The sequence below is a fragment of the Aotus nancymaae genome, unplaced genomic scaffold (assembly GCF_030222135.1).
Source record: "Aotus nancymaae isolate 86718 unplaced genomic scaffold, 86718_ANA_hifiasm-v0.15.2.pri h1tg000033l, whole genome shotgun sequence".
Classification (NCBI taxonomy): Eukaryota; Metazoa; Chordata; class Mammalia; order Primates; family Aotidae; genus Aotus; species Aotus nancymaae.
Window position 1 is genome coordinate 66,118,693 of NW_026988447.1, and position 20,100 is coordinate 66,138,792.

Sequence of the window (20,100 nt, forward strand, 5' to 3'; positions counted from 1 at the left end):
GCCCTATAGCAGATGAATCGTTCATAAATATTTTCTCCCATTCTGTGGGTTGTCTTCCCACTCTGTTGATCACTCCCTTTCCTGTACCAAAGCTTGATGTAGTCTCATTTGTCTATTTTTGCTTTTTCTGTTTGTACTTTTGGGGTGAAATCTAAAAAGTCATTGCCAAGACCAGTGTCATGGAACATTTCCCCTATGTTTTCCTCTAGTAGTTTCATGGTTTTGAATCTTACATTTAAGTCTTTAATTCATTTAGAATTGATTTTTCAATATGGCATGACATATGGGTCTAATTTTGTTCTTCTGCATGTGGATATCCAGTTATCCCAACACCATTTGAGGATACTGTCCTTTCCTTTGTATGTTCTTGGCATCTTGGACAAAACACAGTTGGCTCTAAATGTGTGGATTTATTCCTGTGCTCACTGTTCTGTTTCATCGGTTTATGTGCCTGTTTTTATGCCAGTATTATGCTGTTTTGGTTATAATACCTTTGTAGTGTATTTTGAGCTCAGGTAGTAGGATGCTTCTAACTTTTCTAACTTTGGTTTTCTCTTTTTCGGTTTTTGTTTTATTGAAGATTGCTTTGGCTAAGCAGAGTCTTCTGTGGTTCCATACAAATTTTAATATTTCTTTTCTATTCCTGTGAAAAATGCTATTTGTGTTTTCTTTCATCAACGTTTTATAGTTTTCAGTGTAGAGTTTTCCACCTACTGGGTTAAATTTATTCCAAAGTATTTTATTTTATTTTAGCTGTTGTAAATGGGATTGTTTTCCTGATTTCTTTTTCAGATAGTTTACTGCTAGTGAATATGAATGCTACTGATTTTGTCTATTGATTTTATAACTTGCAACTTCACAGAGTTTATTTATTACTTTCTAATAGGTTTCTTGTGGAGTCTTCAGGGTTTTCTCTGCATGAGATTGTGTTATCTGCAAACAGAGATAATTTACCTTTTTTTTTTTTTTTTTTTTTTTTTCAATTTGGATGCCTTTTATTTCTATTGCCTAATTTCTCTGTCTAGGACCTCCAGTACTATACTAAATAGAAGTGGCAAGAGTGGGCATGCTTGTCTAATTTTGGATCTTAGAGGAAAAGCTTTCAGGTTTTCTCAGTTGATTCTGATGTTAGCTGTGGGTTTGTCATATATAGCTTTTACTGTGTTGTTACATATTCTTTATATGCCTAATTTGTTGAGAGTTTTATTTTTATCAAGAAAAGATGTTGAATTGCCAAATATGTTTTTCTACTAATATGATCAGATGGTTTTTGTCCTTCATTCTGTTACTATCATGCATCACATTTATAGATATGCATATGTTGAACCATCCTTGCATCCTTGAGATGAATCCCACTTTATCATAGTGAATGATCTTTTCAATGTGCTGTTGAATTCACTTTGGTTGTGTTTTGTTGAAGACTTTTCATCAATGTTCATTAGTGATATTGGTCTTCAGGTTTTTTGTTGTTGTTGGGTAATTGTCTGGTTTTGGGATCAGGATAAGACAACATTTCTATATATTCTCTATTCAAATTAAAAGCAAAGAAAAGAAAATTGTCAGTGAAGACAATTTTATGAGGCTATTTTTTAAAATCCTGGTTTATGAATTTTGAAAGCCTACTATACTTTCTAATCCAAATTGTCCTGTAACTTGATATATGGTTTTGTTGAATGACATGCAGGTAGTGGATGATAGGTATAAGCAAGCCTTCTTTCACTGTGTCTGAAACACAGTGAAAAACAATTATTTTGGTTAATTTGGGTTATAAGACTATAATCTCAAAATGATATTTAGATAATCTAGCAGTTACAGATAATAGGAATTACAATAAAATTCCTGTGTGCCCTTATGAGATAGGAGCATTTGTGTGCATGGTGTTCATTCACCATATGTATATTCAGTTTACAGTATGATTATCTAAATCTAGTATGCATAATTGTACATTAGTATGAGAACCGAACTATCAGAATCAGTTTATTTTAGATTCACATCGAGACTTAGGCATTATAATACAGTTAATATATTTTATGCACTGTTCTGGTTATCTACTGCTGCATAGCAAACTATCCCAAAACCTCAAGGCTTAAAAGAGGTACTGTTATATCTCATGGTTTGAGGGAGTGGCATCAGTATTTAAATAGTACTTTGCTGGTAATTTTTGTGTTATTGTGATATTGATTGATTCACCTGGGAGCATATCTGAAGGGTCAAGATAGCTGCAATTATATGTCTGTAACCTTGATGAGGAGGGCTAAAAGGCTGACTCAGCTGGGACAGCCATAACACCTACATATGACCATTGCAGCATGGTGGTCTCAAAGGAACCAGACTCTTGACTGTCAGTCTTGGATCCCCAAAGTGTCCCAAGAGGCCACTGAAGCCTCAGAAACCCATGAACATTACTTCAGAACATTCTATTGGTAAAGAAAATCATTAAGGCTAGCCAGGATTCAAGGGGAGGAGAATTAGACTAGAAACAACATAGCCTTGCCTTCCCAATTTAGTCTACTGACCTCCACAGCTGTAGAAGAATAAATTTGTATTGTTTTAAAACATTAAATGTTTGGCAATGTGCTACAGCAGATACACACAAAAAACACATTTGCTTTGTTTTTATTATGCACGCATGTGTTTATTTAATCGTGAGATACTGACTGCATTATTACAGCTTTAAAGTACAAAGAAATTGCAGTCAAAAGATGCTTGGGGGAAAAAAGTCTTCTTGCTAGAAAAGGGACAAAATTCTAAATGTATAAGTACAAGTATCTATTATCCCTGTTTTTATCCTGTCTTGGTTCTGAAAGACTCAACTGATCATTAAAATTTTGGGTGCCTTTTTTATATTTTGAATTAATGTTCATTCAAAACAAAATACTAACAAACAAATTTCTAGGCATCGGAGCATACTGCAATAAGCTAATGTGCTTATATCATTTTTAGTTGATTTATCATATCCTTGAGTTTCACCAAATGACATATAGTTACAAATTTTAGCTTCATATATGAAATATTTAAAAAACAAAAACATCTACAACTGTCATATATAATTATCCATCATAAATCCATAAAAATATATTTGATCAAAGTTATAGAGGACTCACGGAGAGGAAAGGTTCTTTTGAATTGGGAGACTGAGGTTTGTATTTCCACACTAACATTTTTTCCAGTGGCCTCTGATCCTTCAAATATTTTGTGGGAAACCAAATGACAGTTTTTACCAAAAACAGGAAAAGGTGAAAGATAGCTAGAATCTCGAAAGCTTTTCTTACAGTTGCTCAAATTGCATCAGTCTCTTTAATACTTTTAGTTTAAATGTTCACCTTTGCTAAATTTTATTTCTGCATGAAGTGCTATCATTTTATTATCTTGTCCTTTGTGAATATATGCAGTTACTCTGTAAGGACTCATTCTTTAGCGATTGCCAGTATTTTCAAGAAAGGAAACTACAGATGTTCATATGAGTGAACAGCATCTGGAAGCCTGGCCAGGGCCAGCCAGGTAGATTAGGCTTGCTTGGGTGTTCCAGGAAGAAAGTTATTATTTCTACAGCCTACAACGAGAGTTCAATTTTATTTCTTTTGAATTGGACTCCTTAATCTCTTAGCTTGCTTGCCTTGTGGGAAATGCATTAGGATTTATGACTAGGGCCCAAGGTTATTCATTTGTTTTTTTGGCCTCTCTAAAACCTAGATTATTAACCCTAAAATTACAGAAATATAATCATGGAATGAGTATGTTTTAAATTTTTTAATACCCAAATACTTATAAAGTCTTAAACACTTAAGAAAAATATTTAAGTCCACCAAAGGAAGGCAGTGTTTTAGTGGAAATCAGAGTTCCTTACAGCTTTATACATTCTGCCTTGCTGGCTCTTCTGTCTCCGTTGTGAACTTAGGGAACTTTTTGGGAACCTAAGTGTCTTCTGGGGACATTTCTGTGGCATTGGTTCCTGGTGGCTGGAAATGTGCACATTCTGTATTATTGAGATATTGAGATTCATGGTTCAGCTTGTGTTGTAGAATAAAGTAATAAATGGCATATTACACCTTATCATTGTGAACTCTAAAATATATTTTAGAGGTTTGTCCTTTCCAAAGAGTTCCTATAATACATTTCTGTGGCGTAGAAATATTTTCTGTTGATGTAAAGTCACTGTGTATGGAAGGTTCTCTATGTGGGTATCTCTACAAATCTACAAAGGGCAGATTTCCGAGATCTCCACATATGAATTAGTCACACCTTTGCTTGTGTGTGGTGGAGCTTTCGGTTCAGGCTGATTTCTGGAAAAGGACCACCCAGCCTTTACATTTGACCTAACAAGTTGCTACCTATTCCAAGAAGAAAATTCATTAATATCTTAATAAATGAGAGTTATTTGCATCACTAGAGTATATGTCAGCTAGAAACCTTTGACTAATTTGACTCTTACAGACTCAGTCTGATTCCATTAGTAATTTGATAAAGAGCTGTAGCCAGTTGGCTCCAGACCAGATTTCAGTATGGCCCCCGGCCCACCAACTCAATAACACTTTGTGTGGTGTTGCTCCGTTCTGTTAAACAAATGTTATGATTTAGGCCAAACATCCTGGATTTCATTAGGAAGAAAAATAGTCACCTATTTATCTCATTCATTCAGTCTTCAATGGACCAATCAATGGACTGAACATGTGTGGTCTGTAAATTTTTATCCCAGCTTTAGCTACTACTTATAGCAAATACTTTAGAATGCCATTCCTCCATCTTTCTTAAAATACTCTCTTCTACACAGTAGGTTTCCCTGGTTCTTTGCTCTTTATATTTACAGATTAATGACTTTAAATCACAATCAAAAGACATAATTCTCAGCATACACTGATTTTCAGATATTCTTTCCCCGAACCAATGTTTTTCCTCTTGATATAACATTATTTTTATAACATTATTTTTATAATTCAGAAGCTTGGTTTCATATTTAATACAAAACTCTAGGTACAGTTAAGTCAATTTTCTCATAGTAGTTTCTTATCAATTACAAACTGATGTCAGGAATGTATGTATGTACACAATGGTAATAAAAGCAGACTGCTACCTCATGAGAGACAGAAAATAAGATTTAGTAGGCATTGTCTGTAGAATTTTCATAGTTGAGGTTGGCCATAAACATCAGCTAGGTTTTTGGTAAATGCGATGACAGATTTATGCAGACATCCACATATTTATTCAGAATCTTCTATATCCCTTGTAGTGTGTGTATATGTCACTGAGTTACAGAGATTAACAAGTGACACATTCCTTCAGTTACTACCTGCTTTGCATGCTGTGCTTCAGGATAAATAAACTCTACTGATGTCTCCTTGTTCACGGTATTTCCCCACACTGTCTTCTGTTTCCAGTGAGATTCTTTGCACTATGCTCAGTCTTTCTGTCCTAGGCAGTGTCTTTGGTCAAATGAAGCAAATGTTCCTTTTCTCCCATAATGATGATAACAAACAATTACTCTAAGGCTTATTGGTTATAACATTTTTTATTTCTACTTTTTAAGTAGAGTGCAGTGGAAAGAGACCAAAGAGAGATCAGCTTTTTTTTCTTCCCTTTTCTTTCTTTAAGTAACTCCATTCCTTTCTCCTACTTCCTAGTTAATATGAATTGCTTTTTTCATTTCTTTCCTTACTCCTCCAAAGTCAGAAGTAATAGTAGGTGATGTAGTGTGGCATGGAATAGATAGTGGGTCCACACTGAGACAGAACCATTTTTAGTCTTTTTTTTTGGTATGTCCTCAATTAGACTGAACATTATGATCACTTCAGTAAAATTGTATCAAAGAAAATATGTATATTAAAAGTTTATGAGCCTATATTTTGTTGGAGGGCTTATAGCAAATTAACAAAGTTTGGAACATATTTCATACTTTTTCCTGTTTATTTTCTTATAATATTTTAGTTTCGTTCCATAGACTTAAGTAAGAGTGATGGCTTTATTTGTTTAATGCATGATGTTTTTCTGGGGAAAGGAAAAGGCCTTTGGCAATGACAAATAGCCTGTAATGTATGTAATTATTAATAGTTTGGACAATGCTATTTTTAGTCCATCTCAATTAAACTTTCATTTGTGATCTTTGCTGTGTTATACAGGTAATTATTATTTATTTTAAATTTGCTAAGTCACACAGATGAAAATAACAACACAGGTAAATTAGAATGGTTTTTAAATGTCATAATATTAAAGCATTCAAACTCTCCAAGATGTCCAATAGTAAAATAAATGTGCTATCTACATAAAAAGTAAATTAAAAATATCTAGCCTAAAGTATTATGAGTGTTTGCTACTGATACGGTTTGCAAGAACTAAATAAATATTTCAATAAATATGAAAGTTATTCTTTTATTTATGCTATGAAGATTTGTTGCATTTAAGTTTTGTAAAAATATAATGATACTTTATCAGATTTTCTTTAGTTTAAGTGCCCAAAGATAGGATGATGTTCAATGGGTTTTATGATCATCAAACCCAGAAGGAATCAATCTTATAATGTGATTGGTTGAAATTTTCTGATGAATTCTCTGGATGAAATTCAGAATAAAATATGATTTTGTTAAAATCTGTTTAAATTCTGAGATTGAATTACAATAGTAGAAGTGGTTGTTTTAGCCAATTGGCAGAATTTCATATGAAGTTATTACATTGTTTTCCTCATTATGTCTTTTCAGATATTACATATTCTATTGATTTCACACCTTTCTCAATAATACTCTAGATGTTTTAAATTATTAGTATGCCCTGAACATGTTTATTGGTATGCATTTCTCTCCCAAAAATTATTCCGTATTGAGTGATTTGTGTTTTTAAAAATTTTTTATTTCTTCTTTTTAAAATAGGCCTTTAGTGAATTTGAGATTGAGCAGCATCAAGAATGTGCTTATGACCACTTAGAAGTATTTGATGGAGAAACAGAAAAGTCACCAATTCTTGGACGACTATGTGGCAACAACATACCAGATCCCCTTGTGGCTACTGGAAATAAAATGTTTGTTCGGTTTGTTTCTGATGCATCTGTTCAAAGAAAAGGCTTTCAAGCCATGCATTCTACAGGTCAGCAACTTAGAGTCACACTTCTCTTTCTGGCCAAGATCCAGGTTTCCTTTCTGGAGAATTTGGTTCAATAATAGAATTGCAAATAAATCTCCAAACATAGCAGATGAAATTTCACTGAAGCACTGTGTGAAATATTTGCAGAACCACACAGCATCCTACTTAAAGATCTTTGTAGTTGTTGAGCATTTAGGGAAACCCAAAAGATTTTGCCTGATTTGTGATCAGTGCAGTTTCTTTCAGTAGAACTGTCCAATATTTATATAATGTATTTCATATTAAATTTAGCAGTTTGATTTATATATTATATTTAACAGATAGAAATCTATGGCTTGATATTAAAAATTTATGTTTTATCTAATAACCTATCTGGGTAGCTAGATTTTACATTAATTTTTTTTATAAATAAGTTTAGGACTGATCTTTTTGATGGAGCCTCTATTTTTCCTTTTTTTATTTGGTATGCAACATGATCTTTTGCCTAATCTTTCTACTTTACTCTTAGAGATTTCAGCTAACTGTTCTGGGAATCTTAAATAAAATTTAATTTAGAAAAATACGAAAACTTTTAGGCTAAAAATATAAAATAACATTATTTATAGTTTGGAGACAGTTTAATTATATGTTCCATAAAATATCTGAAGAATGTCACCTTTTCATTCAGTTAAAACAATGTATCAGTTAAATGTAGATATTAGCTGGTCAGTTAGCTTATACTGACACCTAGAGGCATGGCTAATGCATAAGCGATTGATACACAGGAGAAATTTGTCTTGTTGGAAAACAAAGCATAAAAATACACAAACTCATCCATGAGATAGTTTTAGTGAAATTTTATCATGATATTCTGCTGACTGTTTTTATTTTTTAACTTTGTTTTGTAATTCATAATTTTAACTATTCCATTATCCAGCATTATTTTTTCACTCTGGTATATTTTATTGTAAGCATTAGATTTATGTTGAAGTCTGTAAGAAAGATATTGTCAGGATACTAATCTGAATAATAATAGTAATTATTGGACTTATTTCAATAACAAATTAATTACTTCTCATGATTAATATAAATATTATGGCATGAGGAAAATCTTACATGGAACATAGAAATGTCATGCTAATGAGAGATTTTCCACACATTTGGCATTTATGTCTTGAATATTTTTCTTATAACTTATCACATAATGAAGGGGTGAAAAAATAAAATCCTATTACTTAATCAATATTTTGCTGATCGCACCAAGTTCATCACCTTTTAGAAAATATCACCATGGGAGGGATCCAAGATGGCCGATTAGGAGCAGCTCAGGATTGCAGCTCCCAACGAAAGCGTGGAGGGTGAGTGGACACCGCATTTCCAGATGGATTTTTATTGCCCACAGACCAGGAGATTCCCAGGCGGAGGAGCCCCACGGGTTGCCAGCATGGCTGTTTTGCCGGCGCCCTGGTGCAGTGGTTCTCCATACAAAATACACGGGTCTGGGCACCATTTTAGCTGGTGATTGGAGCTCCTGGGAGACAGAGTTGTCCATTCATCTGATTAAAAAGGGGACTGACACAGGGAGCCAGGCCAGGAGATTCCCAGGCAAAAAAGCACCACAAATCTCAGCGCAGCTGTTTCAGCCAGCGCAGTGGGTCGCCGCATGGGAAATCACACAGATCCCAGCGCCTTTTCAACAGGCGACTGAAACACCTGGGAGATAGTCGACTGTTCAACTAAAAAAAAAAAGGGGGGGCTCTGAGGCAAGGAGCGAGGTGATCAGGCTTGGCTGGTCCCACCCCCACAAAAAAACAGCAATAGGAAGCGCTCTGGATTGAGAGTTTCACAGCAAACACAGCTGAACCTGAGACGGTCCAGCTCCGTGGGGGAGGGCGTCCACCATTACTGAGGCAGTCCACCACTACGGAGGTAGTTTGCCATTGCTGAGGCAGCCTGCAATTGCCGAGGCAGTTCTCTATTACAGAGAGAGTCTGCCATTATAGAGGTGGGCCGCCATTGCTGAGGCAGTTCTAACTACACCCGTATAAACAGGACTGCAGGGAAGTTCACACAGTAGCTGGGCGGAGCCCACAGCAGCTCAGCAAAGCCTCTGCAAGCAGACAGTGACTACGCTGCCTCCTCGCTGGGCAGGGCAGCCCTGAAAAGAAGCAGCAGCACAAAAGAAACTCATAAATAAAGCCCTAACTCCCCAGGACAGAGCACCTAGGGAAAAAAGGGGGGGTTTATGAGTTCTCCTGCAGCAGACATAAACGTACATGCCCAGCAGCTCTGAATGAACAGCGGAGCTCACAGCTCAGCACTTGAGCTCCTATAAAGGACAGACTGTCTCCTCAAGCAACTCCCTGACCCCCGTATATCCAAAGAGTCACCTTATAAAGGAGAGATCAGACTGACATCTGGCAGGTATCCTTCTGGGGCAAAGATAGCAGAAGAAGAAACTGGGAACAACCCTTATGGTTTTGCAGCCACTGCAGGTGATCCCCAGGCAAACAGGGCCTGGAGTGGACCTCAGCAGTCATACAGCAGAGGAGCCAGACTGTTAGAAGGAAAAATAAGAAACAAAGAAATAATTTCATCATCAACAAACTGGACATCCACTCAGAGACCCAATCTGAAAGTCAACAACTATAAAGACGACAGGTGGATAAATCCACAAATATGGGAAGAAACCAGTGCAAAAAGGATGAAAACACCTGAAACCAGAACACCTCTCCTCCTCCAAGGGATCACAACTCCTCACCAGCAAGGGAACAAGGCTGGATGGAGAATGAGTGTGATGAATTGACAGAATTAGGCTTCAGAAAGTGGGTAATAAGAAACTTCTGTGAGCTAAAAGAACATGTTGCAACCCAATGCAAAGAAACTAAGAACCTTGAAAACAGATTTGATGAAATGCTAACGAGAATAAACAACTTAGAGAGGAATATAAGTGAATTGATGGAACTGAAAAACACAACATGAGAACTTCACAAAAGCGTACACAAGTTTCAACAGCTGAATAGACCAAGCAGAAGAAAGGATATCAGAGTTCAAAGATCAACTCAATGAAATAAAACAAGAAGCCAAGATTAGAAGAAAAAGGAGAAAAAGGGTAAAAAGGAATGAACAAAGTCAACAAGAAATATGGGACTATGCAAAAAGACCTAATCTACATTTGATAGGTGTACCTGAATGTGACAGAGAGAATGAATCCAAGCTGCAAAATACTCTTCAGGATATTATCCAGGAAAAGTTCCCCAACCTAGCAAGGCAGGCCAATATTCAAGTCCAGGAAATACAGAGAACACCACAAAGATATTCCTCAAGAAGAGCAACTCCAAGGCACATAATCTTCAGATTTACCAGGGTTGAAATGAAGGAGAAAATGCTAAGGGCAGCCAAAGAGAAAGGTCAGGTTACCCACAAAGGGAAGCCCATCAGACTCAAAGCAGATATCTCAGCAGAAACCCTACAAGCCAGAAGAGAGAGGGGGCCAGTACTCAACATCCTTAAAGAAAAGAACTTTCAACCCATAATTTCATATCCAGGCAAACTAAGCTTCATAAGTGAAGGAAAAATAAAATCCTTTGTGAACAAACAAGTATTCAGAGATTTCATCACCACCAGGCCTGCTTTACAAGAGCTCCTGAAAGAGGCACTAAACATAAAAAGGTACAATGAGTACCAGCCACTCCAAAAGCATACCAAATGGTAAAGAGCATCAACACAATGAAGAAACTGCATCAACTAACGGGCAAAACAACAAGCTAGCATCAAAATGGCAGGATCAAATTCACATATAACAATATTAATCCTAAACGTAAATGGGCTAAATGTCCCAATCAAAAGACACAGACTGGCAAATTGGATAAAAAGCCAAAACCCATCAGTGTGCTGTATCCAGAAAACCCATCTCACATGCAAGGATACACAAAGGCTCAAAATAAAGGGATGGAGGAAGATTTACCAAGCAAATGGAGAGCAAAAAAAAAAAAAAAAAAAAAAAAAGCAGGAGTTGCAACTCATCTCTGATAAAACAGACTTTAAACCAACAAATATCAAAAGAGACAAAGAAGGACATTACATAATGGTAAAGAATCAATGCAACCAGAAGAGCTAATGATCCTAAAATTATAGGCATCCAATACAGGAGCACCCAGACACATAAGGCAAGTTCTTAATGACTTACAAAGAGACTTAGACTCCCACACAATAATAGTGGGAGACTTTAACACCTTATTGTCAATATCAGACAGATCAACAAGACAGAAAAGTAATAAGGATATCCAGGACTTGAACTCAAATATGGGCAAAGGAAACCTAATAGACATTTACAGAACTCTCCACCCCAAATCCACAGAATATACATTCTTCTCAGCACCACGTCACACCTACTCTAAAACTGACCACATCATAAGAAGTAAAACACTCCTCAGCAAATACAAAAGAATGGAAATCATAACAAACAGTCTCTCAGACCACAGTGCAATCAAGTTAGAAATCAGAATTGAGAAACTAACTCAGAAGCACACAGCTTCATGGAAACTGAACAACTGGTACTTGAATGTTGATTGGATAAACAGAGAAATGAAGGTAGAAATAAAGATGTTCTTCGAACCAAACGAGAATGAAGACACAACATACTAGAATCTCTGGGACACATTTAAAGCAGTCTCCAGAGGAAAATATATAGCAATAAATGCCCACATGAGAAGAAAGGAAAGATCTAAAATTGACACCCTATCATCAAAATTGAAAGAGCTAGAGGAGCAAGATCAAAAACTCAAAACCTAGCAGAAGACAAGAAATAACTAAGATCAGAGCAGAAGTGAAGGTGATAGAGACACACAAAAAAAAACTTCAAAAATCAATAAATCCAGGAGCTGGCTTTTCAAAAAGATCAACAAAATATATAGACCACTAGCCATATTAATAAAAAAGAAAAGAGAGAAGAATCAAATAGATGCAATAAAAAACGATAAAGGGGATATCACCACAGATTCCACAGAAATACAAACCATCATCAGAGATTATTACAAACAACTGTATGCACGTAAACTAGAAAACCTGGAGGAAATGGATATATTCCTGAACACTTGCATCTTCCCAAGCCTAAGCCAGGAAGAAGTTGAAACCCTGAATAGACCAAAAACAAGATCTGAAGTTGAGGCAGCAATGAAGAGCCTACCACCCAAAAAAAGCCCGGGTCCAGATGGGTTCACAGCCGAATTCTACCAGACTTACAAAGAAGAGCTGGTACCATTACTTCTGAAACTATTCCAAACAATCCAAAAAGAGGGAATCCTTCCCAAATCATTTTATGAGACCAACATCATCCTGATACAAAAACCCGGCAGAGACTCAGCAAGAAAAGAAAACTACAGGCCAATATCCATGATGAACATAGATGAAAAAATCTTCAATAAAATACTGGCAAACCAATTGCAACAGCACATCAAAAAGCTTACCGACCATGATCAAGTAGGCTTCATCCTGGAGATGCAAGGCTGGTTCAACATACGCAAGTCTATAAATGTAATTCACCACAAAAACAGAACCAAAGGCAAAAAACACATGATTATCTCAATTGATGCAGAGAAGGCCTTCGACAAAATTCAGCAGCGCTTTATGCTAAAAACCATCAATAATCTAGATATTGACGGAACATATCTCAAAATAATAAAAGCTGTTTATGACAAACCAACAGTCAATATCATACTGAATGGGCAAAAACTGGAAACGTTCCCTTTGAAATCAGGCACTAGACAAGGATGCCCTCTCTCACCACTCCTATTCAATATAGTACTAAAAGTTCTAGCCAGAGCAATCAGGCAAGAAAAAGAAATAGAGGGTATTCAAATAGGAAAGAAGGAAGTCAAATTGTCTCTATTTGCAGACAACATGATTATGTATCTAAAAGACCCCATCGGCTCAACCCAAAATCTCCTGAAACTGATAAGCAACTTCAGCAAAATCTCAGGATACAAAATCAATGTGCAAAAATCACAAGCATTTCTATACACCAATAACACACTTAAAGAGAGCCAAATCAAGAAGGAACTGCCATTCACAATTGCTACAAAGAGAATAAAATACCTAGGAATACAACTAACAAGGAACGTAAAGGACCTCTTCAAGGAGAACTACAAACCACTGCTCAACGAAATAAGAGAGGACACAAACAGATGGAGAAACATTCCATGTTCATGGTTAGGAAGAATCAATATTGTGAAAATGGCCATACTGCCCAAAGTAATTTACAGATTCAATGCTATTCCCATCAAGCTACCAATGACCTTCTTCACAGAACTGGAAAAAATGATCTTAAACTTCATATGGAACCAAAAGAGAGCCCGCATAGCCAAGTCAATTCTAAGCAAAAAGAACAAAGCAGGAGGCATCACACTACCGGACTTCAAACTATACTACAAGGCTGAAGTGATCAAAACAGCATGGTACTGGTACCAAAACAGAGATACAGACCAATGGAACAGAACAGAGGCCTCGGAGGAAACACCACACATCTACGACCATCCGATCTTTGACAAACCTGATAAAAACAAGCAGTGGGGAAACGAGTCCCTGTTTAATAAATGGTGTTGGGAAAACTGGCTAGCCATGTGCAGAAAGCAGAAACTGGACCCCTTCCTGACACCTTACACTAAAATAACCTCCAGATGGATCAAAGTCTTAAACATAAGACCTAACACCATAAAAACCCTAGAAGAAAACCTAGGCAAAACCATTCAGGACATAGGCATAGACAAGGACTTCATGACCAAAACACCAAAAACATTGGCAACAAAAGCCAAAATAGGCAATGGGACCTAATCAAACTCCACAGCTTCTGCACGGCAAAAGAAACAGTCACTAGGGTGAATCGGCAACCAACAGAATGGGAAAAAAATTTTGCAGTCTACCCTTCTGACAAAGGGCTGATATCCAGAATCTACAAAGAACTAAAACAAATTTACAAGAAAAAAACAAACAAGCCCATTCAAAGTGGGCGAAGGATATGAACAGACACTTTACAAAAGAAAACATACACGAGGCCAACAAACATGAAAAAATGCTCATCATCACTGGTCATTAGAGAAATGCAAATCAAAACTACACTGAGATACCATCTCACACAAGTTAGAATGGCGATCATTAAAAAGTCTGGAGACAACAGATGCTGGAGAGGATGTGGAGAAATAGGAACACTTTGACACTGTTGGTGGGAGTGTAAATTAGTTCAACCATTGTGGAAGACAGTGTGGCAATTCCTCAAGGACCTAGAAATAGAAATTCCATTTGACCCAGCAATCCCATTACTGGGTATATATCCAAAGGATTATAAATCTTTCTACTATAAGGACACATGCACACGAATGTTCATTGCAGCACTGTTCACAATAGCAAAGACTTGGAACCAACCGAAATGCCCATTGATGATAGACTGGACAGAGAAAATGTGGCACATATACACCATGGAATACTATGCAACCATAAAAAATGATGAGTTTGTGTCCTTTGTAGGGACATGGATGAACCTGGAAATCATCATTCTCAGCAAACTGACACAAGAACAGAAAATCTAACACTGCATGTTCTCACTCATAGGTGGGTGTTGAACAGTGAGAACACATGGACACAGGGAAGGGGAGCATCACACACTGGGGTCTGTTGGGGGAAATAGGGGAGGGACAGTGGAGGGTGGGGAGTTGGGGAGAGATAGCATGGGGAGAAATGTCAGATACAGGTGATGGGGAGGAAGGCAGCAAATCACACTGTCATGTGTGTACCTATGCAACAATCTGGCATGTTTTTCACATGTACCCCAAAACTTAAAATGCAATAAAAAATTAAAAAATAATAATAAAAAAAGAAAATATCATCATGGGTTCCAAGAAGGTAGTGTGAAGATATGCTGTCAAAACTGCTTAAATAGTTGATGATACAGAACTTTGAGATTACCTACTTTTTTTCTTATTTAGTTTTACAAAAACTTACTCTTATACTGCCTCTTTTTATCCCTAGTAAGTGGAAGGACTGAGGTTCCATTATGTCACAGTGTGTCGGTACATATGGGTTCCTTGTACAGGTGAACCCTTACCTAGAAGGAAACTTTCAAAAAGATCGTTTTTTGGATCTCTGTTTTTTCATCTGTAAAATAAGAATCCCAGGGTTACTTGCAGCAGTAAAACTCCTAATTTGCATGACTTCTGCCCATGCATGCTATTTGCAGTGTTTGTGTTATGATTAACATTTCATTGAGAGGATCTAATTTTACCTTAATAGGGGTCATGTATTGTAATCTAATGGTATAGAAATCACTGGGCGTTTTAGGCATATACACTTATAATTTACATATATTGAATCCTCAAAGAACTGTATGACATAGATATTATCATCCTCGTTTTCCAGATAAAGACAGTGAAAATCTGGATGATTAATTTGCAGTTTCTAAAATAGTGTCAAAGCCTGGATTTTATTTAATTCTGATTGTTTCCAAAGCTACTGTACTTCCTACTGTAGTAATATTTTCTCATGTAAAACTTTTGGATTAGGAAGAAAATGAGTATACAACCGTCATTATTAGGTGAAGATTGAATGCTTCTTTATAGAAATATTAAGCAAATCTCTTCAAAGTGTATAAGTGACCAGGCTCATTTTATTTCCCTGTTTCATTCACAACCATTTAGATACCCACATGGGGAACTCCAATCACAATTTGTTAGGCAAAACGTGCTTTGGATATTCTTTAATCCTGCCCTGTCATTTTAGAAATGAGAAATTTGAGGCTAAAAAGTTTAATCGTAACTGACATAGCACAAGAAGTTAGTAACAGTTGAAATTAGAGTTCCTGTTTCCCAACTCCTGTTCCTTTATTATTCTGAGAATTTTTGATATTATTTGTCTGTTCTATCAGCTATGTTGGAATTTTTCTGGGTGGACTTTTATTTCTGTTACTTTCTAGTAGTCATACATGCTCAAATATTCTTATCTACATCTGCTTTTATTTCTCCTCAAAGTCTCTTTAAGAGGTTCATTTATTCTACTCTTTCATCAAATATTTATTTTGCATCTGCTTTGGACAATGTAAATGCATGGGAATTTTTAAGACAAGGGAAGGAATTCCTGCCTGTTGACAGCTTACAGTCTGAGAAGTTAAACATGTGATGTTCAGTTTATCTTTTAATTTCTGCTGACAAGATGGCCAAGTCCAGTACCATATCTGTCAGCTTTTGCTACACATATAAAGCATTTATTCATTATTTACTGTCTTCTAGAATATGGATGGCTATTTTTGATGTATTCTTAAGTATATAGTCTAATTTGCTTAGGTAAATTTATATTTCTGTATACAATTTTAGTTGTATCCACAAGAAAAATTTCTAACACTATGAATTTTAAAACTTGGTGATTAGAAATGTTGTAATGTATAATGATGGCTCTTTTCTTTACAATTAAAAAAAAAGTCCATGGAAAAATGGACTTAATTGAAAAGAGTTATTTTTTCCTCTGACAGTTTGTTCAAATTCTAATTCTAAATTTATTTTAATAAGGAAACAAACGGTGGTACACCAGCCTTAAATTAGTTAATTAAAGGAAACACATCTTTAGTAGAAAAAAATGTCCTGTGTTTTTTCTAAGAAGATATGGCTGCAAAACAGAAAAACAGGAGAAACATGGAGAGAAAATAATTTTAAAATTCATTGCATTGTCTCTTGAGACTTCTTTTTTGTAATATAAAGCATCATACTCTTTGTCAATGACATTTAAAAATAAAATATTATCAAACTCCTTGGAAAGGAAATTATTTTGATCTAAGTCAATTAAATTAGAGTGCTCACTAGAAGCATTTATAGGTCAAATTACAAGATTTCTCCTGGAGTTTAATACTTTACCAGGCAATTAACAAACCTATCTTTCCAAATTAACATGAAGTTCACCCTAGGCTTCTCTTCCCTTCTTGTTACCTTTCTTATTCAGTTTCATTTTCCATTTCTCAGAATTCTACAGGAAACTCTGGCAGCAGTTCTTTAGTTGATGTAAAAATGGTATTTCCAACATACTAAATAACTGGTTTTATATTTTTCTGACTTGGTAAATGAGTAGGTAGATTTGATGAAAATGTGTTCACTGTATTTAAAAGTCATCTTTTAAAGTGATCTATTACAATAAATGACCTATTGATCACTGCTTGAATGGCCAGGAGGATTCTGGAAAACACCCAGAAGCAAATTGCCCTCAGGCTGCCTATTTTATTCTGGAATTTCTCTCAGGGCATATTATAGGTTGATCCAACAGTAATTGAAGTTTAACAAAATCACATCTCTTCTGCATATAGTATTCAAATATTCATTTCATTCTTTACAAATTCATCCTGTGGACTAAGTTCTGTCACAGTGTGTGTGTGTGTGTGTGTGATGGTTAGAACATTAATTCCAGGTTTATTAGTTTGAGTGGTGATCTATAAGAATGAGGGTGTGCATTGCAACAGATACACGAAAAAGGAAGCAAAAATGGGGGGAACTTCTTGTTATCCTTAAATGTAATTTAAGACATTTGTTTTTAAATGTAGGCCGTTTTTCTAGTTTTTAATGAAGTCTCATAAAGACACCTTTCTGTGATTTTCAGATTTACAAAGCCTCTATAAAGTTATTTTTCCTGTTCTGTTTAATTTCTTCAACTTTTCCTTGATTTCTGTTCCAAGCTGTGGCTGGCAGAGGGTTGCTTCTTGAGGATCCTGGTCTTTGCATTGCGACCTTGTTGTATCTGTGAGGCAGGCACACAAAAGAGTGCCTGCACCAGAACTCTGGGTCCTCCCCTCAGCACTTCCTGGGCTGTGGAATGAAAGTAATGCAAGTGCTGAAGGTTTACTTTAAAGCTGAAAACAAAACATATCAGTCAATTCTCAAAATTGGAGAATAGGTAGAATTTTTTAAACAATCTGTAAATGACATTACACTGATTTACATATTTATATGTTGAATTCAGAAATATTTTCCATAAAATATTTTATTGGCTTTCAAAAATAGAATTTTCCCTTTCTAACAGCAGATTAATAGTGCTTTAAATTGTTGTTCAATTTTCCTGATTTTTCATTTCATACCTGAGTGGGTGCTAGAGTACAGATGATGACATTTATATGTACTCATAAGGAAATAATAATAATAATGGTAGCTCACATTTATGTGGGTTTTACCATGCCAGGAACTTTTCAAGCATTTTTCATATATTAACCTATACACTCTTCATCTGGACCCTATGATGTGAGTACTGTTTATGATTCTCTTTTTAGAAATGAAGTTGTGGTAAATAACACAGCCAGATTTGCACCCAGGCAATTTGACTGGGAGTTCCATCACAAGAAAGGGGAACTAATTATTGGAGTTACTGAGATAACAAAAGTACCATAGTGGGAAAGGGATGCCTGGCTTCCAGTGTGTGAGACTTGGGGGGTAAAATCCCAAGACTAATTGATATTCCACTTTCAGGAATATTTCCTCACACAAATACATTTGTAATAGTTGCACCACTATCAGTTGGTTTTGTGAGCTACTCATCTACCATTTGGGAGATGAAGGGATATTTACATTCACTGTAACACAGCCCAGTAGGGAAGTCATTCTCATAATTGGAACCCTAGCTAGAAGTTCCTTCATATGTTAGTCACACAAAGGTCTCTGAATTTGCAGTTGTTTATGACAATGCCCATAGATTTGCTTGGACACACCTGAATTCAGACATGTGTGAAAGGTATCCCATACCCGCAATTCAGAAATATTTTGTTATTTAAAAATCACCAAACCACAATATGGGTAAACTATATACAAATCTGAAAAGTCCAATTTAGAATTTCAACTGCCTAACCATCTTCACTAAGAAGTATCTGGTCACAGACTACCATGACAGTATTACAGTTGTACTTGACTATCCAGTAGTTTTGCTTCTACAGCTCTTGCCACATTGGATTTTCCCTGAGGTGTTCTTCATTTTAGCAGTGAAACACCTGCTTCCCAGAAACTCTTTCAATCCTTAATAAACAAGGACAGAAAGAGACTCTACTTTCTCTTGACACTTTCATATCCCATATTTTTTTTATTGAATTTTAGGTTTTGGGGTACATGTGAAGAACATGCAAGATTGTTGCATAAGTGCACACATGGCAGTGTGATTTGATTACTGTAGCCTTGTAGTATAGTTTGAAGTCCGGTACTGTGTTGCCTCCCACTTTGTTCTTTTTGCTTAGAATTGACTTGGCTATGTGGGCTCTCTTTTGGTTCCATATGAAGTTTAAGGTGGATTTTTCCAGTTCTGTGAAGAAGGTCATTGGTAGCTTGATGGGGATAGCATTGAATCTGTAAATTACTTTGGGCTGTATGGCCATTTTCACGATATTGATTCTTCCTAACCATGAACATGGAATGTTTCTCCATCTGTTTATGTCCTCTTTTATTTCATTGAGCAGTGGTTTGTAGTTCTCCTTAAAGAGGTCCTTTGCATTCCTTGTTAGTTGTATTCCTAGGTATTTTATTCTTTTGTAGCAATTGTGAATGGCAGTTCGTTCTTGATTTGGCTCTCTTTAAGCCTGTTATTGGTGTACAGGAATGCTTGTGATTTTTGCACATTGATTTTGTATCCTGAAACTTTGCTGAAGTTGCTTATCAGTTTCAGGAGATTTTGGGCTTAGACGATGGGGTCTTCTAGATATACAATCATGTCATCTGCAAATAGAGACAATTTGACTTCCTCCTTTCCTATTTGAGTACCCTTTATTTCTTTTTCTTGCCTGATTGCTCTGCCTAGAACATCCAGTACTATATTGAATAGGAGTGGTGAGAGAGGGCATCCTTGTCTAGTGCCTGATTTCAAAGGGAATGCTTCCAGTTTTTGCCCCTTCAGTATGATATTGGCTGTTGGTTTGTCGTAAGTAGCTTTTATTGTTTTGAGATATGTTCCATCAATACCTAGTTTATTGAGGAGTTTTAGCATAAAGGGCTGTTGAATTTTGTCAAAGGCCTTCTCTGCATCTATTGAGATAATCATGTGGTTTTTGTTTTT

The 20,100-nt window shown here is 36.0% G+C and overlaps 1 protein-coding gene across 7 annotated transcripts in view; it reads left to right on the forward strand.

Annotated features, from left to right (window-relative positions):
* Window positions 1-20,100, forward strand: part of LOC135277808 (tolloid-like protein 1) — a 261,404-nt gene that overhangs the window by 230,685 nt on the left and 10,619 nt on the right. For 6 of the 7 annotated variants that reach the window (XM_064384065.1, XM_064384068.1, XM_064384069.1 and 3 more), the window contains one exon: window positions 6,858-7,071. In XM_064384065.1, coding sequence (XP_064240135.1) covers window positions 6,858-7,071 — 214 coding nt within the window. Of the gene's footprint in view, window positions 1-6,857; window positions 7,072-20,100 lie in introns of those variants that run through there. The other variant, XM_064384072.1, reaches the window with a different exon arrangement.